Here is a 27,211-nt window from a genome sequence, read left to right as displayed (position 1 = left end):
CCCAGTCCAAGTAATTAATATGCAAAGTCTTTTATGAAGATTTGAGAGGCGTGAAGATCACAACAAACTTTGAAGTTCACGTAGCTTTTCATGTTAAGATGGCTCCAGTTCTTCTTGTGTAGGCGTCTGATTCTTGAAGCGGAAAATCTAAGATCAGGTCCTCGCGTTTGGTTTGAACTAAATAAATTGGAAGATTGTGATTGCAGATTTTTTTACGTATTTTCCACTTATTTTATCACATTTTAGTATATCACACAGGGTTTTGATTTTTCTCATTAACAAAGCCGATATTACATTGTTCGTACCTATTATACAAAAATACATCCGATCACATCAGAGGCAAGCTTATAACTCTCACTCTCTGCAGAAATAACAATATTCCAGAGGGTTTACAATTTTTCTTAACAAATAAATTTCTACTAGTTTTCTTCACATATTAATTTCGATTATTATTTCATAAATGAATCCAGAAATAAACATAGTAAACAGTACAGGTTTGGTAACTAATAATAAAAATTTTAGGTTCACTAATAGTTCGTAATTCCAAATGTTTCTAAAAAAATATAGTTTTAATTCTACATTCAGAACGAATACATATCGATTATAACATCGGCAATAAAATATTTTGTAAATTAATTCCTTTTCATAAATTTCAGCTTGGAATATAACATACTGTGTATAAAATTACATGAATGTTTTCAGAAAAGTAACTGAGGTAACATTGTCTTGTTCAAAATTCCAAAAATAATACTGGTATCGACAAATATTGTTGAGGAACAGTAATGCGAGAGGAGGATGTCTCGTTACAGCCTGCCACAGTTACAGGGCAATTGTGCATCAGCTGCTGTAGTCTATCGTTTAACAACAGCCGGAAATAATGTTATCTTCACAAACAAATCTGTTGGATGAACATTCGTAAATGAGCATTATACCAGAAGTTGAAAATACCGCTTCAGCTCTAAAGTTCTTTTATTATCACACGGTCGGTTTCGGTCTCTTACAAGCCCATCTTCAGGTGTCGTAACTTGGTGCTGTGCCCCCCGTGCGCCACGGTGTACGTGTGCTAGGCCTAGTACACGTTAACCGCGGCGCTAGGGGACCACGACACCTGAAGATCGGCTTATAAGAGCCCGAAACCGGTCGTGTATTAATAAAAAGAACTTTACAACTGAAGCGGTATTTTCAACCTCTGGAATGTTATCGTTGCTGTCACATCAGGTACACAGCGATTCTACTGCTACTGCAGTGTCGAATGACACAGCAGCCACTGTGTGACGTTTCTTGTGCTCCTAAAATATATGGCGACTACATACGCTGCAGCACTTATGACGAGGCGGCAGCTTGTGAGTGACGTTTCCTGCTCTTCTTCCACATGTATATAGTGACATTGCGTCACAGCAACACGATACGACAAAGCAGCCACAGAGTCATGTTTCCTGTGCTTCATCCACAGGTGTACGGCGACCACGAATTATCAGCAACAAATACAAAGATACTTCATAATCAGCTAGTGAGTGACATGTTTTGTGCTGGTGTCGCAGGTACATGGCGATCGTACGACCGCTGCAGCACCGCATGACACGCCGGAGGGCGCTCCTGGCGCTTCTGGCGGTGTGGGTGGCAAGCGCAGCGCTCGCTGGACCTTGCCTCGTCTTCTCCACCACCGTCACCAGAACGTGAGTGTCTCACTTCAACGCCCACTTTAGTGCGTAAAGCATATCCCCTTCTCATGTCGCATGCCAGTATCAGAAGTCATATTTGATGTCAGCACTACAGGCAGACTGTCACATCATGTGCACCAGGATAATCACTAAGGACTGATGAGTCAAAACATTATGACCCTGCCCACCAATAGATCTAATGCCACCTGTTGGCAATAAGGAGAGCATATAAGCGGAGCAGAGACAAATTACATATTAGTCTAACATCGACATATGCCGCAAAAGGTATTACCTTTCAGAAAGGGCAGACTGCGTCTTAGAAATGGAGTAACTGGTCAGCTGTTCGCTTCCTAATGTCATGATCCTGTAAGGAAGGTGGTTACTGGACGGTGAAAGCACACGTAGATGACAGAGTGGTGGAGGTCCACGCCTTACCGTAGTCTGCTCTATGAAGCAGGTGATGTAAGGCAAAACTGACGACAGAGTAAGATTCCGGTGCACGCAGAAATATTTTGGAGCATGCCATTTATGCGCATTGTTGAACATGGAGGTAAGCAACAGATGCCCTTACAGGTTAATCCAACAGAATTATCAGTTACTCCCGCAGTCTGCATGGGGGCATTGAGATTGGAACATTGAAAAACAGCAACGTGTCGCCTGGTCAGATGAATCGCGTTTCTAATTACAACAGGTTGATAATAATTCCTGGAAACGCTTTCATTCACGCAAACTGCTGCTCGAAACAAGTACCACACCATGTACGCAGAGTGGTGGGGACATTATTATGGGACATTCACCTCAGATTCCATGGGATGTGGAGCAGTAATCGAAGGCATCATGATAGCTGCACACTACATAAACGTTGTTGCAGATCTTACAGTGATGGCATCTGCCAGCAGGATAGCTCTCTGCTTGAGTGGTGGGAGGAGCATGATAGTGAATTCACATTAACATCTTCGCCATAATGTTCGCACGACATGAAGCTGATGGGACACATCTGAGGTGCTATTGGGCAGCAGCTCGGTACCCAAAATATACTAATCCTTAATTTCAGGGAATTTCATGACCTTGGTATATATCTGGTCCTGGAAACCTACCAATGACTTGTCGAATTCATGCTAGCCATGACCAATGCTGTGTTGTGTTCCATAGGCGAACAAACATGCTGTTAAACAAGTGGTCATAATATTTTGGTTCATCAATTTAACTTTCCTACTTGTTTCATCTTTACGCTGATAACTATGTCATTTGCGTATTTTACATTTACCATGCATTTAGCCATTTCCTTTATCGTAATCACTGTATGTTACGAAGTTTCATTTGCTCCCTTTTTGTAAATGAATTTTACATTGAGGCACCACATCACTTGGTAGTTTTCATAGGATGTACTTGGAGAACCATAACCGATTTTGTCTTTTCCATACTGGACCTTTCCCAGACCTGACTACCCCATCACAAGTGGGGCAGATTCTACGTCTGGGTGCACGTTCCTCTGTCGCTGCCTTCGTCTTCGCAGTACACGACAAATCCCCCATCGGTTGTCACACGTCACTATGAAGTTGAGGACGACGATCCTACATCTAGGACAACACAAACACATCAGCGTCCTTCGCATACTACCCTGTCATAGTCCAAAGGCACAGTTATTCCGTTAATAACGCCAGGACACTATACAGCGTCTTCCAATTGGAATAGTGAATATTTTAAGCGATGGTGGCATAGACCAGTTCTAATAAAATATTATGTATAACATGTGTCCAATTTTTATCGACTACACAGATACAGCTGTTTACAGAGGTGAGCTTTCATTTCGCTCATTAATATCTCCAGCTGCCATGGGTTCACATATTGGTATTTGTATATTGCACTGGCTTTGTAATAAGATCGCTGCTTTTGCTTGTAGTGAATAAGGTAACGATTTCTTGGTTGTAGGTGATGCTCCAAAAAAAAAAAAAAAAAAGCCTTCGAAAGAAGCGGCGATACTTTCTGCGTAAGCCACCCATTATTTTGGTCGACAATTCGCGGGCGCATACAGCGCAAATTGCGGCTGTTCTGTTCGGTCGATGGGACTGGGAAGTACTGTACCATCCACCATACTCCCCGGACTTAAATCCTGCGACTTTGATTTGATTCCAAAGATGAAGGAACCACATCGTGGCATTCGCTTCAGAGCTGTTCCAGAGATTCTACCGGCAGTAGACCGCTCCATTCGCACCATCAACAGATGCTAATGGTATACTATGCCTTCCATATCGCTGGCAACGGATTCTACAAAACGCTGGTGACTACTTTGAAGTACAGTAACAAGTGCAAACATGTAACTCTTTTGTATGGGTTGTGAATAACTTACTTTGTGTTCTGCCTTACGGCAGGTCTTGTCATGGGGGAAGCCTCGTCAGAGAGGTCCACCGCATGAGCGTCTAGGGAAGTGATTCCAGTGGTGGTTTCCCGCTGTCTTCCACTGATGATGATGAAATGACAATGAGGACAACACAACACCCAGTCCCTGAGCGGAGAAAAGCTCCAACCCAGCCGGGAATCTAACCTGGGCCCCTTGGCGTGACAGACCGCCGGGCTGACCACCCAGCTATCGTGGCGGATGTTCTGAATAAATAGTTGTCACTATTTCAGTTCAAATTATATAACTCTGGGGATTTATCTACTAGAGGATATGGTACAAAAAAAGGTCTAATGGACTTACGTCTGGAAATGCATGGTTTCCATGTTAGGGGTCATTTACTCATACTTTGTTACAGAGACTGCGGTCCAATATGCGCTGTCCCATGCAGCCACAGTTACAGTATGCATGGTTTCCTCCTAGAGGGTGATACTGTTCTCATACATCACGCCCTAGTGCCTCTCCTGCCATAGTAATTGGTAATGTTGTGTCCTATTCACTTCCCTTGTTGAGTTACCTTGCAGTGGATGTGACTGAGCGTTGTTCACAATGGTTCCGTATTCGAATCGAGAGCTTACCGACATGGTGTTTACTTACAGAAGGGCAAATGGCAACGGGGGGCGGGCAGCAGGGTTGCATCGGGAATCGGGAGACCTATCCCTGTCGACCGAACCATAGTATTCAATGTTAGCAACAGTGTTTGGCGGTCTTTCTTAGACAGGATCGATTCAGGAGGCAGGGAATCATGAAGGACGCAACCGAAATGATCGAACACGACTTGGAGGAAAATGTAACTAACCCCGTGGAAGGCGACTTCTGAGCCAGGACTGGGCAGTTGGCCTGCTAATACTGGGTAAGTCAGACGACCGTGTGGAACATTCTCCACGACAGTTGTTACTACCCTTATCACTCACAGCGTATGCGGGGCTTACTAGCGACAGACTTTCCCCATCGGGAGAAGTTTTGTCACTGGCTTCTTCACCAGGCAACCACGATTCACGGACTTGTGCCATCGATACTATTCACGGATGAGGCCACCTTTACGCGGAGTGGTGCCTTAAACTTTCAGAACTGTCATCTGCATGACTATATGCCGAACCCGCGTGGTATGGTGACAGCGAATCATCAGGGTTGGTACAGCCGTGATGTGTGGGCAGCGATAATTGGCGACCCTGTTTTGGGAACAGACTTACTCCCGCGTTGCCTAACAGGTCGGAATTACCTGCGTTTCTTGCGGGTGACTTTGCCTCCCCTGCTGGAAGAAGTGGCAGTGATGTCTAGAAGGCTTATATGGCTGCTAAATGATGGCGTTCCAGCCCACTTCGCCGTTAACGTCCGGACGCATCTAAATCGTGTCTTCCCTGGTCGATGGATCGGACGAGGGAGTTCAGTTGCATGGCTTGCTCGTCCACCGGATCTCAACCCGTACCGTTTCCGGCTATGAGGCCATGTCAAATGTATTGTGTACGCAGAGCCCATTGCAGATGTGGAGACATTGGAGTAGCGTATTCTTGCTAGCTTTGACACTGTTCGGATGCAGCCAGGTCGATGTGAACGTGTGAGACAGAACATGCTACGGCGCGTACACGCGGGCGTTGAAGCAAATGGAAACCATTTGCAACACATGTTGTAACTGTGGCTGCATGGTATACCTCCTATTAGAGCGCAATCTTTGTATCAATGTATGAATCTGGGTGTTTGTGTTGTCCTCATCATTTCATCATCATTCATGAAAGTGGCGAGATTGGGCTGAGCAAAGGTTAGGAACTTGTATGGGTGCTGATAACCGCGCAGTTGAGCGCCCCACAAACCAAACATCATCATAATCATCATCCATGAACGAATACGTAAATGGTCTCTCGCATGGAAACTATCTATTTACAGACGTAGGTTTATTAGATCTTGCTTGTTAATCTCATCTATCAATGCCTATAGTTTGTATGCGGTGGAAAAAATCACCCTGTGTAGGTGGTCCTCCTCTTGTGACATCTAGTGGTCAATTCCGCTTTACATACAGTCGTCCAGATACTTTCGATCTGATGGTGCATGGTTATATGAAACGGAGGGAAATGAGGTGGTGCCCTCCATGTATGAACCACGTCCATTGTGTTGCCACAATCCTAACATTCATCACTGTATATGCAATTTTTCATGCAGATACTGGCGATAGTGAATATCCATCAGATTGTCCAGTAAGGGTTATAGCCCTGTTAGTTTGTATTCAATACTACTAAGCCACATATCGCTACTAAAACAAACTGATTCATTACTCCCTTGGTCGCTCATGGATATTCTTCTGCTTATACATGGTTATTATGCTGATTTATTATCCCATTATGCGTGAATCCCACCTGATCCGTAAATAAAATCCAAGCTGTGAAATGCACATCTCCGGTGTTCCATCTTAGAATCCACTGACTGAACTATAATGTGGCATGCTGGTTTTGTGCCATGAGAACTTGCATAGGCTATAAGTGTAGATCTGCTGGTATACCGTGTCGTTAATGGTAATGATCTCGTGTCTGCAAGTAGCTGTAACAACATACTGAACATTACATCAGATGGAACACAGGGTTGATAATGTTGTTCATGTTACATAACATGTGCCAACCAGTCATCGTCGTCGTTTAATGTACAACAGATTTCCATGTTTGCCATTTCCCGCGCCGAGTAATAGCACAAATAGATTTTCGGGAACATTCCTCACACAGAGAGGAATAAAATGTGTTAAATGCTTTATTTCCATGTTTTAACTCATTTCCTTCTCTTCATAATCACATTAATGGCAGAAAACACAGATTTTTTAAATCACATTTAACTAACATAATGCAAAAAGTTATGATGATTAATTCATTATAGGTAGGAGACTAACTTTTGGTGTCAAGGGACAAATCACGAAGAGAGGCCCACAAAGCACAACTTTGGGACTACTCCTATAGTCATTATTGGCTATCGTAGATCCTCACGGGATTGTGCAGTCATCATCAACGAAGATTTAATGTTATTGTTTGGGTTTTCATTATTGGTGATTGATAGGTCTCAACAGAGAAACTTTCCTTGCTTTCATAGAGAATACTCTACCTGTTCTGCTATAACACGTACCTTTAACGTTGTTTCGAAACTTCATAGACGATGAAGCTCCTCTTCATTCCAGTGCTTATGTTCGTAATCTTCTAAATAATAGATCCCGTGATGGATGGATAGGTAGAGGTGGGCCGATTCCTTCGTCTCTATGCTCTCCGCACTTAAACCCACTATGCTTTTCATTGTGCAGGTATTTGAAATCTGGGCCGATGGCCTTTGTAGTCTGGTCCCTTCAACCCTCACAAACCAACCAACCAACCATTTGAAAGCTCTCGTGTACGGAACCTCTGTACAAGATGCACAGAGTTCGTGCCCGTATTGCAGAAGGTTGTTAAAACATAGGAAACTTTTCAGGAATACATCAGTGCTTTAGGAATTCACTGGATGTGTCCTTGCTAACAGAGGGCATTTTCAGCATTTCATTTAGGATAGTGTTTCATAATCTGTTGATATTTTCCTGTGTGTTTCTCATGATTAATGTGCTGAAGAGTTGTAGAAACTGAGCTCTAACATGAAAAATCATGCTTTTCTCGACACGTGTTAACACCTCTATGTGTGAGGAACGTTTTCTGAAAGTTTGGCCATGACCTTTTGTTACACTCGGTATATCTTCACCTAACAATAATGCATTTCATTCATGTATATTTGCCGTTCCCGTTATTTTCCAAATAAAATAAATATTATTGTTATCGTCTACTTATACATACAAAGTGTGTGTGTGTGTGTGTGTGTGTGTGTGTGTGTGTGTGTGTGTGTGTAGACTATTCGTGCCAGAAGCAACTTCATTGTTTATCACTAAGAGCATGACCGATCTTCTGATGTGCATCCGTTGTGGATAAAAACGTAACACATTCAGTGTTAACAGAAAAATAAGCCAACCGTGGAACTAGATCGCCAGCTAACGTCTGGCTGTCGTTCCGTATTCACTCGAACACATACTGAGCTACAAAACTAGGTGATAACGCAAACAAGAGATCCAATGAGAAACGTTCCTAGTCAACAGCTATATGGAAATCTCGCACAGGTGTGATTACTGTAATCGAGTATCCAGTGTTCTCATTTCCTCTACCAGCATTGTAATCATCTTACAATGATAAAAGACCTTTTAACATAGCGAAAGCTGGAACAGCTATATGTTTTATGTAACTGTAGTGTGAACTGGAACACTTGTGTCACCGTTTCATTTATTGCTCCAATCACTGACCTATCATCCAGTGTGACTACCTACACTACTGACCATTAAAACTGCTACACCACGAAGATGACCTGCTACAGACGCGAAATTTAATCGATAGGCAGAAGATGCTGTGATATGCAAATGAACAGCTTTTCAGAGCATTCACACAAGGTTGGCGCCAGAGGCGACACCTACAACGTGCTGAAATGAGAAAACTATCCAACCGATTTCTCATACTCAAACAGCAGTTGACCGGCGTTGCCTCGTGAAACATTGTTGTGATGCCCCGTGTAAGGAGGAGAAATGCGTACCATCACGTTTCCGACTTTGGTAAAGGTCGGATTGTAGCATATCGCTATTGCGGTTTATCGTATCGCGACATTGCTGCTCGCGTTAGTCGAGATCCAATTACTGTTAGCATAATATGGAATCGGTGGGTTCCGGATGGTAATACGGAACGCCGTGCTGGATCCCGACGGCCTCGTATCACTATCAGTCGAGATGACAGACATCTTATCCGCATGGCTGTAACGGATCGTGCAGCCGCGTCTCGATCCCTGAGTCAACAGATGGGGACATTTCCAAGACAACAACCATCTGCACGAACAGTTCGAAGAAGTTTGCAGCAGCATGGACTATCAGCTCGGAGACCATGGCTGCGGTTACCCTTGACGCTGTATCACAGACAGGAGCGCCTGCGATGGTGTACTCAACGACGAACCTGTATGCACTAAAGGCAAAACGTCATTTTTTCGGATGAATGATGGTCGCATCTGTGTTTGGCGACATCGCGGTGAACGCACGTTGGAAGCGTGTATTCGTCATCGCCTTACTGGCGTATCACCCGGCGTGATGGTATGGGGTGCCATTGGTTACGCTTCTCGGTCACCTCTTGTTCGCATTGACGGCACTTTGAACAGTGGACACATTTCAGATGTGTTACGACCCGTGGCTCTACCCTTCATTCGATCCCTGCGAAACCCTATATTTCAGCAGGATAATGCACGACTCATGTTGCAGGTCTTGTACGGGCCTTTCTGGATAAAGAAAATGTTCGACTGCTGCCCTAGCCAGCCCATTCTCCAGATCTCTCACCAACTGAAAACGTCTGGTCAATGGTGACCGAGCAACTGGCTCTTCACAATACGCCAATCACTACTCTTGATGAACTGTGGTATCGTGTTGAAACTGCATGGGCAGCTGTACCTGTACAGGCCATCCAAGCTCTGTTTGACTCAATGCCCAGGCGTATCAAGGCCGTTATTACGGCCAGAGGCGGTTGATCTGGGTACTGATTTCTCAGGATCTATGCACCCAAATTGCGTGAAAATGTAATCACATGTCAGTTCTAGTGTAATATATTTGTTCAATGAGTACCCGTTTATCATCTGCAGTTATTCTTGGTATAGCAATTTTAATGGCCAGTAGTGTATAATATTAAAGCCGTATGCAGATTTTTCCGCCATTCTTCAGTAGCAGATTTGGGGGATGCAATACACAGGAATTTAAATTTTCAACCTTGTTGTTCTTGGAAAAACATATTTCAGATTTCACAAACTACAAATATATCTTGTACGTGAATGAAGCTAGAAACTTAGGAAATACTTTAACTTACGCATAGCACTTCACAACTTTTATTTCCATCCGATTTTACAATCGTACGTCTTTGTCAAACGTGGGCATTCAAAGTTGGGGTATTTTTTACAATTACGTTTAATATCATTTTCCATTTGCACTTTAAAAATTTTCAGTGAGCCCTCCCCGGGACGAATGATAAACACCTGGACGACAGTAAAACTCCTCCCATACTCTTGGGACGACTTCAGTAGCTACTATACTACATCTACTGCTGTTGCTCTGCCGCCTTGTACTTAACCCAAAGTGGTTACTAGGGGAGCCCGATAGATGGAGTGTTTCATTAATCACCATAAAAAAAATCACATAGAACGAGCTCAGTCGACCTTTGAGGCCACTGTTGCAATCCATCGTTGCTGCAGCAGCCCATTTTAAACAAATGATCCTGCACGTAGGAGTCCGTCAAGTGGTTCCCAGTTGTGCTGAAAACCAAACTTTTTGTGACTGTTCTCGCGAGAGTGTGGAAAAGGTCAGATCTCCAACATAACCACTAATTTGATTTCTGTAACTGTCTCTTCTGCTACAAAACACGGACCCTAAATGTTTCACGGGAAAAACACATGAAGTCTTGGAGAGTCTCATTCGTGTTCGACTTTAGTATGTGGCTGCCAGATTCCCCAGACTCTTACATTGTGGCCGTTCACATTTCCTCTTCACTATAACATAGCCTCATCACTAAACGTGTAAGGAGACTGTTATCTTCCATCTCCACAGCCAGAATGGTTTGAAACAGAAACGTCGTCGCAAAATAGGCCAGGTTATTCTAATAACCTGAACACGAGTTTCATCCGCACCAGCGCTTCGAAGAATGAAGGTGGATGTGGTTATGCGTAGTGGGACAGCAGCTGTCGTGATGGAACTAATGATTATGACAGCCCAGCTTTTGACAGTACTACTATCCCTTCATTAAATCCGTCATCTTTCTGATTCCATGTCGGTGCTAGAACTACCAAGATATCTGCACAATGAACGGTCCAACCATCCAGTACCCTACGGTATCATGAATCTGACACAGCAGATCAAAACCTATAATCAGGAAATTACAATGTGCTGGTTAATAGCACACCGTGAGACTTTTGGCTATGAAACGACCAATAGATAAGCCAATGCAGGCCTGTGTGACGGGATGAGTGCTCCATGTGGAATTACCACATTCAGTACTTTTACACGTTATCACAGAAAACTGGAATACAGAATGGCCAAAGACCTCCAGATATAAAGAAAAAATTATGCCAAAGTGAACCCAGTGCTGCTTTCTTATTTCTGTTACGAGAAACATCAATGCCCAGGAGACTGAAAAACACTATAAAGCGCCTCACGTTCAGCAACGGCTGTTATGGGAACCATCTACATCGTACTGGTATGGTCGCTTCCCGACTGTGCGACAGCTATGAAGAGCAGTAAGTCAGCCACATCTCTTTTGGATGCCCAAACAAATACAACGCTACAAGTCACCTACTATAATGTCTGATCGCCATTTGCTGCGGTTTGCCGAAGTGTTTCGCCGCACTGCTATGCTTGAAATACTTGAAAATACATGGCCTTCTACATGCGTTTTTGTTAGAAGAGCAGTTCGACTTTCAATGTAATTCTACCGTAATTTTATACTGATGTACAACGTATTAAAACAAGTCAATGCGTGTTATTCAATGTCTTAAACCTTATATGTGATAACTGTGTGAGTCCTGCTCAAATGATAGAATTAAAAATACAAAAACGCACCATAAAGACACACGAGGAATGCTCGGCTCTACGGAACGCTCTGTACGCTTGACCGAGAGCACAACGGCGACCTATGGAGTTGCGCTCACATGAACAACAGGTGTCACTTGACAAAGCAAACAACCAATTAACTTCCAGAAGTTTATTTAAGTAAACGTGGCCTAAGTTTCGATACTATTAAGAGTATCCTGTTCAGTAGTGCCTGGTGTTACTTGGTTTCCTTAATAGAAAACATGTTACGTGAATCACGAACTGACCAGCTCAAATCAAATGCTATAATTATAGCTAAAAATTCCATTAACACTGAGACACACACAGGCAGACATCGAACTCATACTAAACGTCGAAACCTAGATCAAGTTTAATTAAATAAACTTCCAGCAACTGATTGGCTGTTTACTTTACTAACTGAAAGACCGCCACCGTAGCTGAGTGGAAAGCGCGCCGGCTTGTCACGCCGGGGAACCCGGGTTTGATTCCCTACTGTGTTGGAGATTTTCTCCGCTCAGGGACTGGGTGTTTGTGTCGTCTTCATCATTTCATCCTGATCGACGTGCAATTCGCCGCAGTGGCATCACCTCAAAAGACTTGCACCAGGTGACCGAGTCTACCCGCCGGGAGGCCCTCGCCACACGACATTCCATTTACTAACTGGAACATATTCACAGTAGCTGTTAACAGCAACCTTTAAGATTGTGAGCAACAAGTGTGTTGAAACTGCTGGAGACTTCGTCGAATGCTTTGACCTGCATGAGATATAGCCCGGTCAATTCACATTAAATTTTTTTGAAACATCCTTTAGATTAATGCAAGAAAAGGCAAATTATTATACACTCTAAGACAAAACTAGCGATGCAGAACCATGGAATTATCAGAATTGGGTAGAAATCTAGACAAGCAAATCGTTATAATTTCAGAAAAATTGGAAGATTTATACAGGAGAAAGAGCTTCACAAACTGAGCCTCTCAGTAACGCGTTACTCCAGCTCTGGCGCTTACGCAAGCAGCTATTCAGCTCGGCGCTGATTGACAGGGTTGTTGGACGTCCTCCTGATGGATGTCGTGTCAAATTCTGTCCAGTTGGCGCGTTAGATTGTCAAAATCCATAGCTGGTTGGATGGTCCTGACCATAATGCTCCAAAAGTTCCCAGTTGCAGACAAACACCGGCTGCCTTACAGGCCAAGCTATGGTTTGACAAGCACGGAGACAAGATATAGGACATTATCATGCTTAAATGTAAGCCCAGGATGACTTGCCGTGAAGGGCAACAAATCAGGATGTAGAACATCGTCGACGGCACCGCACTGCTGTAAGGGTGCCGCGGATGACAACCAAAGGGTCCTGCTATGAAAAGAAATGGCACCCCAGACCATCACTCCTGGTTGTCCGCCCATATGACGAGCGACAGTCTGGTTAGTATCTCATCGCTGTCCGGGGCGTCTCCACACATGTCTTCGCCTGTTATAGGGCTGAATTCGAAGTGGGACCCATAACTGAAGACAACTCTGCTCCAATGAGATTACAGGCCGAAGACGCATCTGGAGACGCCCGGGACGGCGGTGGAAGACCAGTCTCACTGACGCTCGCCATATAGCAGGAGTGGTGGTGTAGAGGACCATTTATTTTCAGAGGCAGACCCCTTTGGCTGTCACTAGCGTCACCCTTACAGCACAGCGGTATATTGACGATATTCTATGCCCGTTTTGTTGTCCTTCATGGCAAGCCATCCTGGGTTTACATTTCAGGACGATTATGCCCGCCCGCTTGTCTTCGTACCTGCCAAGCCCTACCTTGAATAACAAGGCCGCCGGATCCATCGCCAGTTGAGAAAGTTGGGAGCATTATGGGCAGGGCACTCCAACCAGAAATGGTTCAAATGGCTCTGAGCACTATGGGACTTAACATCTGAGATCATCAGTCCACTAGACTTAAAACTATTTGAACCTAACTAACCTAAGGACATCACACACATCCATGCCCGAGGCAGGTTTCGAACCTGCGACCGTAGCAGCAGCGTGGTTCCGGACTGAAGCGCCTGGAACCGGCCACAGCGGCCGGATCACTCCAACCAGCACAGGTATTTGGCGATGTAACACTTAAATTGGGTAGAATTTGACACAATATCGCTCAGCAGGGCACCCAACACCTGTGTTAATCAGTGTCATGCCGAATAGCTGCTTTCTCTTGAATAAATCATCTACTTTTTCTTAAATTTGAATCATTTGTTTGTCTGTACATGCACTTTACATCTACCGATTTTCGTCCCAAGGAATAGTTCCATCCTGGCTCGCCTTTTCTTTTTTGAGTGTATTTGCACGTACGAGTGTCTTGTTAAAAATTGCAAGTACCCACGCCTGCATATCTTCCCCTGGCACGGCAATAAATTTATTGAACAATTGTGGCAAATCTTCGGCAAAACGTAGCGGCGAGCTGCAAACGGTGACGCTACACGCACGCCATTATTCAACGTCGATCACCGTGGTCCGCTTAGCATTGCCTTCTGCTCCCCTGATTCACGCTTTGCCCGCCGATCTGCGCGAAGCGGCCCATTTATTGCGCCGAGTTTCATTTCGGAGCAATATCCTGTCCACCTGTCACTCGCTACCGCCGCTTTTCAGTGGGAGATGATCTGTCGTGCGTATCAAAGGACCCTTTATACGAGCTTCCCGGAATAAAGTGGAAAAAAAGAAGAAGAGTCAAACGCAGGTACGGCATGTAAATGGCTCTGAAAGATCAGCTACGACAAATGCCTAGTGATCAGTTAGTTGCTCCCTTTAAAACTTGTAAATTGAGTCGGTAATAGCTGGACACATTTCAGGTAAAACGTTCACGTATCATCCAAAGCCGCATATCTGAATTAACCTCAGTGTTTCAGTCAAATCTTCTGTCACATATTTTCATTATCTGCAAGCTATTCCAAGACTCATAAGAGAAGAAACGCAGGTGATTCCGTAGAGGACTTGTCATGATATAAGTAACTGATTGTCAATTTACATCACATTTACATATTCTGTACGCTCTGAAGCTAGTAGCAAGTGAAGCTCTTTAAAAAAATCGGAAAATTCAAATATAAAGGCTATTAGTGAGTGTGTGGAGTAGTCACAAGGTGTTTCGATCGAAATTATTTTTCGTCTTCTTTCTCACTACATTAGTATTTCGAACAACTAAATACATGACTTAACATATTCTGAATATTCTGATGCTAGTAGCAAGTGAAGTTATTATTATTATTATTGTAGATCGCGAAATTCAAGTGCAAAGGCATTTATTATGTGTCTGCAGTATTCACTTACAAGACGTTTCGATCAAAATTATTTTTAATCTTTCTTTAATCTTTTTTTGACGCTACAGGTCGTCATGTGCATTAGTTTCCTAAATGATGTAATTCCATAATACAGTATCGTTTCATGTTCTTCATATCTCTGTTTGTCCGCTACATCTGTCCGTCGTGGTTCACACCCTACCTCAGAAATAAAACCTGATCACCCGTAGGGGAATTTTATATTTTTAATTGATCTGTTCTCGTAATTGAATGGCTCTTAAATACAGGGTGTTTCAAAAAGATTCATCCGATTTCAAAAGAGTATATCTTCTATATGAATCAAGACTGAACGTTTAGATAAATGATAACTTATGCGTACGTCTACAAAATTGTTATTGTCGCGACAGCTATCTGATATATACTGGTATATTTTTATTTGCGCGCACGCAAGGTCACTTTTGCACTTCCTTCTTGAATCATTTGGAAACTACAGCTTCTAGCCAACACACATCCCAGCACAAAATTTAACTACATTAAATTTACTACTAATAGTTCCTGTTCATTCTCCCTATAGGACTAATACTTCGCCCTTAGTGAGTGAGTGAATATGAAAATATCGCAAATGTTTTCTGAACGATTTCAGGTTGCATAAAAACCATAGGTTGGGACGTCTGAATTACTCTATGTATTTTCTTGAAATAGGATTAACCCTCTTGAAATTCCCTGTACTCGTAAGACTGTAAAATAGACTACATTCTCTGTATGAAACTTTTCTTTCTTTAACCGTCAAATTAATTTTAATTAGAACATTGACTGCGAACCTCGTACTACATTATCTGATCAGAAATTTACTGGAACTCACACGTAATGCGGAAATTATCACCAGATGTCACTAGAGGCGAGTCCGCCAGTAAAACAGACTTGAAGTACAGGCTGTTTCAAAAAGTATACCGCAACTTTGAAAATCGAGAACTCTGCAAAGAAGAAAAGGAGACCTACGCTCTTTCTGTCGTCGGTTGAAGTAAACTTTGAAGTTTCATTTGTTTGCTGATTTGGTCACCAGGAGCTCTGTTAGCCACGTTACCTTCATTTCTGTTGTCAGTACAATGGCGACTGCTCAACAAAAAGTTTTTCTTTTTATCCAGCTCGGCAAAAGTGAAACAACAGTTGTTCAGCGTGCATTTCGAACTAAGTCTGGTATTCAACTTCCTGATAGGTGATATATCGTGTGTTAGTATAAACAATTTACAAAGCAAGGTTGTTTGTGCAAACGGAGAAGTTCCGGCCGGCCGCACACGGTTGAAGAAAATGTTGGCCGCATTCAGGAAGCATTTGTTCGCAGTCCAGGGAAATCTACCCCCTGAGCTAGTAGAGAGCTGCAAAGTCCCCAGTCGACCTTTTGGAGAGTCGTAAGGGAAAGGTCAGTAACGAAACCTTATCGTTTACAGTTGTTTCGATCTCTTTCCGAAGCTTATAAGGTGGAAAGAATCGAGTTCTGCGAGTTTGTCCTTGAGCAAATGGGTCCAGATGACCGTCTCATTTCGAAGCAAGTGTTTAGCGATGAAGCAACATTTCACACAACAGGTAAAGTCAGTCGGCACAACGCCCATATATGGAGCTCTGAGAATCCGCGGGAAACAATTCAGCATTAACGTGGTTCATCTAAGGTAAATTTTCAACGCCATTTCAGCCAGTAAAGTATTCGGTCACTTTTTCATCGAAGGTGCAACCGTAACTGGGCAAACCTACCTACCTACCCTCAGCTCGAAGAAGAATCATGCCTATTTGAACGAAAGGTGCCCACGCTGCTACAAAATATTTAGGTGTCATGTGGTATTCCCATTTCCCTCGGACATTGTTGAAGCACGTTTGCTTTCGCGCGAACGTGTTTCAAATCATGTACTCGCGCACCTTGTATAAGTCACTTGTCAGCTCAAAGAAGATACGAAATTAGCCGACTCTGTTTGCTGGATCACTGTATCTTTCAAAAGGAATCTGAAAGTGTCTCTCAGGCGCACGCGGTAAACCTGACGCCACATGGAGCTATGCACAAAGGACTCTGATTCCTGAGGCCATACTGAACGGACGTGATTTAGACACTAACCTTGTGCTTTCGAGATAGGCGCATTCAACTGTCAACTTCAACAATACGATGAGATTCCAGAAAGCGACGTGTATTCGTATTGTATATACGTGGTAGGAATATGCGAGCTTCATGAGGTTTTGCCGGATTCTTTTCCTTTTCGCGGTACATATTGCACTCGAATTTGCCATAGATAACATTATGCATTTGTACTCACCCGAACATGGGGTGCTCGCTATCCTTTAATCATTATTAATCATTCATGAATTCAAGTGACTTACAGTTCCTCTGACCCGCAAAATCCTATTTCAGAAGTTTATAATCTTATCTTGAATTTACTTGTGCTGTGATGTCCGGTGGGGACGCTAAGCTGTTTGATCTGATACTTTTTTTTTTTTTTTTTTTTGGAAGAATGTTTCAATCAAATTTGGGAAACTTTCTTTTTCTGAGTCATCAGTTTTCAGACTGGTTTGAAGCGGCCCACCACGAATATCTCTCCATCTCAGAGTAGCACTTGCAACCTACGTGCTCAGTTACTTGCTCGATGTATTCCAATCTCTGAGTTCCTCAACATTTTTTGCCCTCTACAGCTCCCTCTAGTACCATGGAAGTTATTTCCCTAATGTCTTAACAGATGGCCTATCACCCTTCTCCTCCTCAGTGTTTTCCACATATTTCTTTCCTCTCCGATTCTGCGCAGAACCTACTCATTCCTGACGTTATAAGTCCACCTAATTTTCAACATTCATCTCTAGCACCACATATCAAATGCTTCGATTCTCTTCTGTTCCTGTTTTCCAACAGTCCATGTTTCAGATACATACAATACTGTACTCTAAAAGTACACTCTCAGAAGGTTCTTCCTAAAATCAAGGCCTATGTTTGATGCTACTTGACTTCTCTTGAACAGGAGCGCCCTTTTTGGCGGTGCTAGTCTGCTTTTGATGTCCTCCTTGCTCCGTCCGTCATTTTTATTTTGCTGTGTACGCAGTAGAATTCCTTAACTTCATCTACTTCGTGATCACCAGCCTTGATGTTAAGTTTGTCGCTGTTCTCATTTCTGCTACTTCTCATTACTTCCATCTTTCTTCGATTTACTCTCAGTTCATATGCTGTACTCATTAGACCGTTCAAGCCATTCATGTAATTCTTTTCTTCACTCAGGATAGCAGTGTCATCAGCGAATCTTATCATTGATATCCGTTCAGTTTGAATTTTGATTCCACTCCGGAACATGACTTTTATTACAATTGCTTCTTCGATCTAGGGATTGAACAGTAGCGGCGAAAGACTAAATCATTGTCTTCCACCCTTTTTAATCCGAGTACTTCGATCTTGGTCGTCCGCTCTTGGCTCTTGTACATACTGTATATTACCCGTCTCTTTCTATAGTTTACCACTATTTTTCTCAGAACTTCGAATATCTTGCAACATTTTACATTGTTGAACGCTTTTTCCAGGTCGACAAATCCTATGAACGTGTCTTGATTTTTCTTCAATCTTGCTTCCATTATCAACCTGGTGCCTTTACCTTTCCTAAAGCCAAACTGATCGTCATCTAACACACTCTCAATTTTCTTTACCTCTTTTCTGCATATTATTTTTGTAAGCAACTTGGATGCATGAGCTGTCAAGCTGATAGTGCGATAATTCGCCCAATTGTCAGCTCTTGCAGTCTTCACAATTGTGCGGACTATATTTCCATAAGGTCAGATGGTATGTCGCCAGACTCATAAATTCTACACACCAACGTGAATAGTTATTTTGTGGCCAATTCCTCCAATAACAATAAAAATTCTGATATAATGTTATCCATCCAGTCTGCCTTATTTGATCAGAAGTCTTCCAAAGCTCTTTTAAATTCTGATTCTAATACTGTTTCCCCTATCTCTTCTAAGTCAACTCCTGTTTCTCCTTCCTTAACACTACGCTAATCCTCCCCTCATAGAGGCCTTCAATATATTCTTTCCAACTATCCGCTCTCTATTCTGCATTTAACAATGGAATTCCCGTTGCACTCTTAATGTAACCGCCCTTGCTTTTAGTTTCACCGAAGGTTGTTCAGACTTTCCTGTAGGCTGAGTGAGTCCTTCCGACAACCTTTCCTTTCTTTTCGATTTCTTCACATTCTTCACTCAGCCATTTCGTCTCAGCTTCCATGCACTCCATATTTATTTCATTCCTCAGCGATTTGTACTTCTGTATTCCTGAATTTCCCGGAACATCCTTCTTTTATCGATCAACTGAAATATTTCTTATGTTACCCATAGTTTCTTCACTGTTACCTTCTTTGTACCTATGTTTTCCTTTCCACCTTCTGTGACTGCCGTCTTTAGATATGGCCATTCCTCTTCAACTGTACTGCCTACTGAGCTAGTCCTGTTGCCGTACCTATAGCCTTAGAGACCTTCAAGCTTATCTCATCATTCCTTAGTACTTCCGTATCCCACTAGTTTGCGTATTGTTTCTTCCTGACTAATCTCTTAAACTTCAGCCTCCTCTTCATCGCTATTACATTGTGATCTGAGTCTATATCTGCTCCTGCGTGGGCCTTCCAATCCAGTATCTGATTTCGTAATCTCTGCCTGACCATGATGTAATCCGAATGAAATCATCCCATATCACCCGGCCTTGTTTAATTATATGTACTCCTCTTGTGATTCTTGAACAGAGTTTTCGCTGTTAGTAGCTGATTTTTTTTACAGAACTCAGTTGGTCTTTTTCCTCTCTCATTCCTTGTCCCAAGCCCATATTGTCCTTTAACCTTTTCTTCTGCCCTTCTCCTGCAACTGCATTCCAGTTTCCCATGACTATTAAATTTTCAACTCCCTTTACGTACTGTATTATCCTTTCAGCATTCTCATATACTTTTTCTACCTCTTCATCTAGAGCTTGCGACGTCGGTATGTACACCTGAAATAACGTTGTCGGTGTTTTCTTGCTGGTGATTGTGATAGGAACAGCCCTGTTCACGGTAACACACTCTCTGCCCTGCCTTCCTATTCATAACGAATCCCAGTCCCATTATCCCGTTTTCTGCTGCTATTGACATTACACCATACTCATCTGCCTAGAAATTTTTGTCTTCTTTCCATTTCACTTCACTGACCCCTACTGTATCTAACTTGGACTTTTGCATCTCCCTTTCCAGAGTTTCTAGCTTCCCTACCACGTTCAAACTTCTGACTCGTAAACGATATCCTGTCGTTGGTTTTTCAATCTTTTTCTCATAGTCACCTACCCCTTGACAGTCCCCTCCCGGAGATCCTAATGGGGTACTATTCCGGAATCTTTTGCCTATGGAGAGATCATGACACTTTTTCCGTTACAAACCACATGTCCTTTGGGTACACGTCACGTGCCTATAATGCAGTGGTTTCCATCGCCTTCTGCCTCCTCGTGCCTTTGACCATTGCTGATTCTTCCGGCTTTAGGGGAACTTTCTCATCCCAGGGGCATGAGAGTGCCCGAACCTCTGTCTGCTACTCCGGCCTCATGAGGGTCACTTAGCATGCCGGAAATGTTTTGCCGCCAATGCTGATTACAAATCAAAATTTATGTCGTGACGGTTTTCGAACACGGTACCGACAACGTTTTCATTACTAAACAGAGACGTTATCCCTAGACCACATGTCCGTTCTATCTGATAGTTATAACTGCCAATAACAAATAACTTTGTGTACTATTTTTGCAACATTACATTTCAGTCGTTTACGCTTAGTGAATTTATTACCTTGCACCTCTTCCTGTGGTAACGAATTCTGCCATACGTACCATAGCTGTACATGTGAACACTTAAGATTTGCTTCATAGAAGGGAGCTCCAGCTCGAGCGTCAACGCGTGGCACTTTCAGTTATCTTCAGTCAGAGTTTTACAGCACCACAGGCAAAAGACATAATATGTTACTTCGCCGGCCGTGGTGGCCGAGAGGTTCTAGGCTCTTCAGTCTGGAACCGCGCGATCGCTGCGGTCGCAGGTTCGAATCCTGCCTCGGGCATGGATGTGCGTGATGTCCTTAGGTTAGTTAGGTTTAAGTAGTTTTAAGTTCTAGGGGACTGATGACCTCAGCTGTTAAGTCCCATAGTGCTCAGAGCCATTTGAACCATAATATGGTACTTCGAGTAACGAGACGGCGATGTTGACGTGATCGGAACTTATTTCTTCCATCAAACCAGATCATAGGTCCACAGATTCTTATGCACTACAGGCCACAAACAACAAAGATACTTGTCCTATGGAAGTTGAGTCTATAAGGATCAGCTTATTACAGTTGATGCAGTATATAGGATGTAAATTTTAAGTTGACAAACCAGAATAACTCGAAAAATAAGCTTCACACAAGAAATGTGTAGAAGCCCAAGTTGATTATTTGCAAAGAGGTATCTGCTGGTGCTTAAATTAGCCCCTGGGGGTGGGGCGGCAGGCAACTTTAAAATTTCAAATGGGAGCCCCTAGTTTTTGTTGCAGAATCAGGTTCTACGTACATTTTGTCTTAAGCATTTGTTGGCGCTGTAATCCAAGAAAATCCATCTTCTCATTTTTGCGTGAAAATGGTTACGAATAAATAAAAAATACTTATTTACTTTGTAAATTTTGCTTCGCCAAAACTAAAACTCTCCCTCTCACCCTACAGGGTGGGGTTTGAGAGAGAGTAATTAGACTTTTAGAAATGTTGACCCAAATACTGTATTAATTTTTTCCGCAGATTCGGATAAATTTTGTCTGTTTCGTGGTCATGAGGCCACACAACTTTTAGTTATCAAACAAATCATCTGACTAGCTAACTAACTAACCAAACATCCTACTTACTAACGAGTGAACTCATTAACTAACAGAGTAAACAAACTAAAAGACCAACTGAGGAAAAGACTAACCCACTCGCTAACTAAAGACGAAGGTATTCCCGTTTAAGATTTGGTGGTCCTGAATAGGAACGATTGGTTTCGTTTTATTGTTGATTATTTGCAAATACTTGCAGGTAAATGAATCTCGTGGTACTTGTTTCCAGTGAGTCCCCAAGCCTCTCACCATTTTCCACGCAAAAATGAGAACTTGGATTTTCTTGAATTACAGCGCCAACTACCAAGAATCAAAACAAATGTTTAAGATAAAATGTACGTAGTTTTTTATGTAGAACCCGATCCTGCAATAAAAAATGGGGGTTCCCATTTGAAATTTTAAAGTCGACCCCCGCTCCACCCCCAGGGGGCTGGGGTGGCTGGCTAACTTTAGCACCAGCAGATGTCCCCCTCGAAAATAATCAACTTTGTATTCTACACATTTTTTGTGTGAAGCTTACTTTTCGAGTTATTCTGGTTTCTTAACTTAAAATTTACACCCTTTATATTATCAAAGTATCCGGATACCTATTAGAAATACATTAATATAAGGTGATTCCACACCTCGCCTTTTGGAGGCTTGAGTTCGGCTTCTGACACTTTCAGTGGGGTGCCTGAAATGTATTACAAAATTCCTCAAGAGTCCATATCAGAGGAGGTAATGATATTGAAAAATGAAGAGTTTTGGTACTCAACATAGAACTTGAATAGAGATTATTTGCTATCTGAACAGCTATGAGGTGTTCGACAAACGGGGAAGAGATAAAACCCAATACGCAGAAAATCCCGACCACGACGAGGGTGTACCAAATAAGTACACTTCTACGACTGTATTGTTTCTGTGCTAGGCAAATTAGTGATATCTACTTGCATGATCCCGTATTTCACAGTTCCGTAACATTCCCTAACATGTAGCCGATCGACAGCAGGTCTTTGTCTTCTTATTTAATGTATCCAAGCCTCATTCGAGATACGTATCACGTGTCGTTCCCACCGTTCTGTTCTTGACAAACTAACATGTTTTCGAGAGAAGTTATGTAAAATAACATAAACTGGCCTAAGATAATGCAGCAGAATCGCATCGATTCTAAACTTCTTTGTGATATTCATCACTGGAGATTTCGTCGTTCATAGCACTGTTTGATAGACAAGTTACAGCAGCTAATGGTGGCAATATGAGAACATTCTTTACTGTCTCAGTAAAATATATCTGAGATTAAAATCATGAACGAAAGGCAATTAAGTAATGTTACTAATAACAAACCCACTTGCTAGACTATGTATGTTGCTGTCTACTACGAATGGGCTTACAGTCCACATAGTTACATTCCGTTGTTCACTATTTGAATTTGATTTAAAGAATGAGCTGTGCAGAAACAACATTACCTACGTAACTGGGCTATGTATCATTTTATGAATATATTGAAGAATTATGTACAAAACTCGTAACTTCACGACAGAAACGTACAGAAAGAACTGAACAATAAATACACCTAATTCTACTTACTTTCTTCTTCATCATCATAATCTTCTTCTTCTACCGTACCTTTTTTTTTTTATTTTTTGTACACCTGGTCGTTTTCTCCTTATCTATGTTTTCTTCATGAATCTTACCACTTCCTTTGATAACTTCGTTCGTGTATTCACTAATGAAATCAACACATTTCTTCTTCCTATTCATGCATAAACAGAATGCTATTAGGGTCCAGCAAATTTTCTTTAAGGTACTGTAATTTTTCCAAAGAATAACGTCAACAAAGAATTACGCTTACTTCTGTCTGACATAATGTGCAAAACTGTTAAGCATTCCTGACTGTAGCGTTAGATACTGTGAGTTAACGAACATTTCGCTCTCATTTAAGTAAGTGTGCGAAAGAGCCAGCTTTCAGGAACTGTGAAACGATCCCTGTCGTCGAGGACTGTGTGCCACAAAGAGATCAGATTCGCCACGAAATGGGGAAATTCATAGGCATCTATTGTACTGAACGAGGCGTAAGTGCGAGAATCTACGTCATAGGGAAACCCCATAGAAGCTGTTTGTGACCAAGGAGGTGTAGCCGTATTAAATATGGCGGACGTAAGATCGGCCACAAAGGGAAACATTTATGAAAACTATGCAATTCTGTAGTAATTCAGGGAATGAAGCCACAGTAATTTTAATCTACCATCCTTCATAAATTTTCATGGTGACTCCAATAAAACTTGAATATTGATCATATCTATAATAGTTTAGAATTTACTGTTAACATGAAATTAACAAATTTTGTAACAAAGACTTGAATGCTAAAATCTGAACGCTTTGGTCGATCGTAACGAGCGACATTTCATATAGAAGCGCATCATTAAAATGACAAATGTTGTAAATATCAATGTATCTTTATTTGTTTAAAAGATGTAGTGAATTTAAATTATCAATATTTCCAGTTAAGCATCAGATCATCATTTCCTCCACACAAAACAGATTGAACGATGACAGCATGACACCTTACTGAACCATTAGGTAATAGAATATTTGTTGTAAAGTTCAGTGCATAATAGTTACTTTTGTTCTTTATCTATTTATCAGCAAGCACATTGGTGCGAGGCTACTGGCCGTGACATTCAAAGTTAAGAAGGAAACTGTATTGGTTTTATGTAAAAGAATTTAACGTTTATTATGTAATGGATAATATTGTAGCTTTGATTAGTTAAATATGTTAAAATGTAAAATAATGTAGAATAAGCTGTAGCTAATCAGATGGAGGGCTTCAGGAAAGGGAACTGCCCTAGTCAGTTGAGCGAGGATACCGGCGCGCGGGAAGTGCGGCCGGGGACGGGCAGAGGGACAGTGCTGGTGGAGACGCGAAAGCTGATGGCCGGTCTTTAAGCAGCTAGGAAGTGATACAACTTAGAAAATTTCGCATTGTGTAGTATCGCGGGACTTAGTCTCTGAGCGGTGAGCAGCCTCGCGCCTGGTGTGAACTCTAACTCTTCGCGTAGATAACTTGTATTTCGCGATGAGATTGTGAATGATCGAACTGTGTCGTATGGATATGCGCTCGAGTGTAACAGTAACACTAAATACGACCACTTTCGCTAATAGCTTGCTTTCTGAATAAAAATTATTCTAACCAATGGGCAACTGTGTGTCCTACATCATTTATGGATCCTTAATTTTGCTCCCGATATCATTATTATTGTTGTTAAATATTATATTGACATTGTATGTTTTATACAATACCGCAAACTTGCCATCATCCAGACTGTTAACCAAATAGTCACAAGTCTCTAATTTAGGGCCTGTAATGCGACACGTGCGGTTAAAACCCTAGACGAGTTTGAGCCAAGGCATTTCGACGAAGAGGAAAGCATGCGAGCCCGAACATCTTTGGGATGTTAGCTCGCAATACGGACTGCGTAAGCTGCTCACTCTTTGGCTTGCATAGCTTTTACCTTTCTCTGACAAAGGTAATAAACTGACTCGTCGCAAATACCGATTCTCAAAACGTTGTCAATAGTGTTTCGCGAAAGAAATGACTTCTTCGCTTAAGGGATTCCAATGTGAGCTTACGGAGCATTCCTCCGATGCTCGCATGTTGCTCACATTTACTTGTAACAAATCTAGCAGAACCCCTCTGAGTTAGTTCTGCGTCTTCCTTTAATCCAGCCTGCCGGAGTGGCCGAGCGGTTCTAGGCGCTACAGTCTGGAACCGCGCGACCGCTACGGTCGCAAGTTCGAATCCTGCCTCGGGCATGGATGTGTGTGATGTCCTTAGGTTGGTTAGGTTTTAATAGTTCTAAGTTCTAGGGGACTGATGACCTCAGCAGTTAAGTCCCATAGTGCTCAGAGCCATTTGAACCTTTAATCCACCATAGCGGGAAATCCACTTAAGAAGTACACAAGAATGTGTCACACAAGTATTATGATAGCGGCCTCTTTCATACACGAGCTGCAAAGGGAAGAGAGACGAGATTCACATCCGCACTGCATCCACACATCTCTTACCCTCATCTGCATATGCAGGTATTAAAATTTTGTAAGCCGCTTTAACCCATTTGGTATTCCAGAACTCTGACGGTAAGACTGATCCTGGAATGAATTTTCGTGTGCTAAAAGCTGAATAGTTAGATAACATTGCTTCGGGATTTCTGAAAACATTGTGTGAAAGTGACAACCAAGGAACTATTCAAGTCGATGTGTAGAATCTGTGTGCCTGGAGACATCCAACAGACTTCCGGAAAAACAGCATCCACACAAACCAGAAGAAAGCGAGGACCATCGCTTAATCAACTTGTCGCATAATGCTGACAGGAATAACAAATAGCAAAATAGAAAAGATAAATCAAGGATCTATTAGATGAGGATCTGTTTGTCTTTCAGGAAGGTAACAGGACCAGAGGGGCAGTTATGACGCTACGAGTGATAATGAAAGCAAAACTTAAGAAATATCAAGACACATTTATAGAGCTACTCATTCTGGAAAAAGTGTTCGATAGCTGGTACAAGGTGTTCGAAATTCTGAAGAAAAAGAGAGTACGGCGTAGCGGAAGGTGGGTAATACGAATTTTGTACAAGAGCCTAGAGAGAACAATAAGAATGGAAGACCAACAATGAAACGGTGTAACGCAGGGATCCAGTTTTTTTCGTCTACTGTTCATTCTATACATCGAAGAAGAAGAAATGATGAAAACAAATGTTTCTAGAGTGGGATTAAAATGCGTGGTGGAAGGATAGCAATGATAAGATCTCATCTTGAGTGAAAGGGAAATAGAATTACACGACGCATCGAATAGAATGAACAGTCTAATGAATACAGAATGTGGAATGAGAGATGAATTGTTGGGAAATCGAAAAAAGACAAAAGTAGCCAGGAGAAGCAGAAATGAGATTAGCGACAAGTTAACACCAAAACTGAGGACCACAAATAAGACGAAATCAAGGGAATCTGGTACTTTGAGAGCAAAATAACAGGTAACAGGCGAAGCTAGGTAGACATAAAAGGCAGATTAGTGCAGACAAAGAGAGCATTCATAGCCAAGAGGCCAAGAGAATTCTACTAGTATTGTACTAGTATCAAAACTCGACCTTGTAGAAGAAATTTCTGAGAATGCACACAGCATCGTATGGACTGTTGGGAAGCTGAAACAGAATAGACTGGGGGCATTTAACAAGCGGTGCTAAGGAAGCATATTAGTATTTAGGTGTACTGATAAGGTGTTAGGAGATTCTCGGTAGAATCAGTGAGTAAAATGTTATAACCAGAGCTAACTACAAGCGTTCAGCCTTGACTGTTGGCTCTTTGTTTCTTCTCCGAAATGGCTCATTGCAACTACATCATACGAACATTAGATCACATTATTGCGTGAATC

General features: G+C 42.2%; 1 protein-coding gene across 1 annotated transcript in view; it reads left to right on the top strand.

Annotated features, from left to right (window-relative positions):
- The window catches only part of LOC126167338 (tachykinin-like peptides receptor 86C), a 956,103-nt gene that overhangs the window by 570,360 nt on the left and 358,532 nt on the right, over positions 1 to 27,211 (top strand). Inside the window, exon 3 of the mRNA XM_049920472.1 lies at positions 1,542 to 1,676. Within this exon, the coding sequence (XP_049776429.1) occupies positions 1,542 to 1,676 (135 nt within the window). The remainder of the gene's footprint in view (positions 1 to 1,541; positions 1,677 to 27,211) is intronic.

The sequence above is a fragment of the Schistocerca cancellata genome, chromosome 1, assembly GCF_023864275.1.
Source record: "Schistocerca cancellata isolate TAMUIC-IGC-003103 chromosome 1, iqSchCanc2.1, whole genome shotgun sequence".
NCBI lineage: Eukaryota > Metazoa > Arthropoda > Insecta > Orthoptera > Acrididae > Schistocerca > Schistocerca cancellata.
This window is presented reverse-complemented; position numbering and strand designations above follow the sequence as displayed.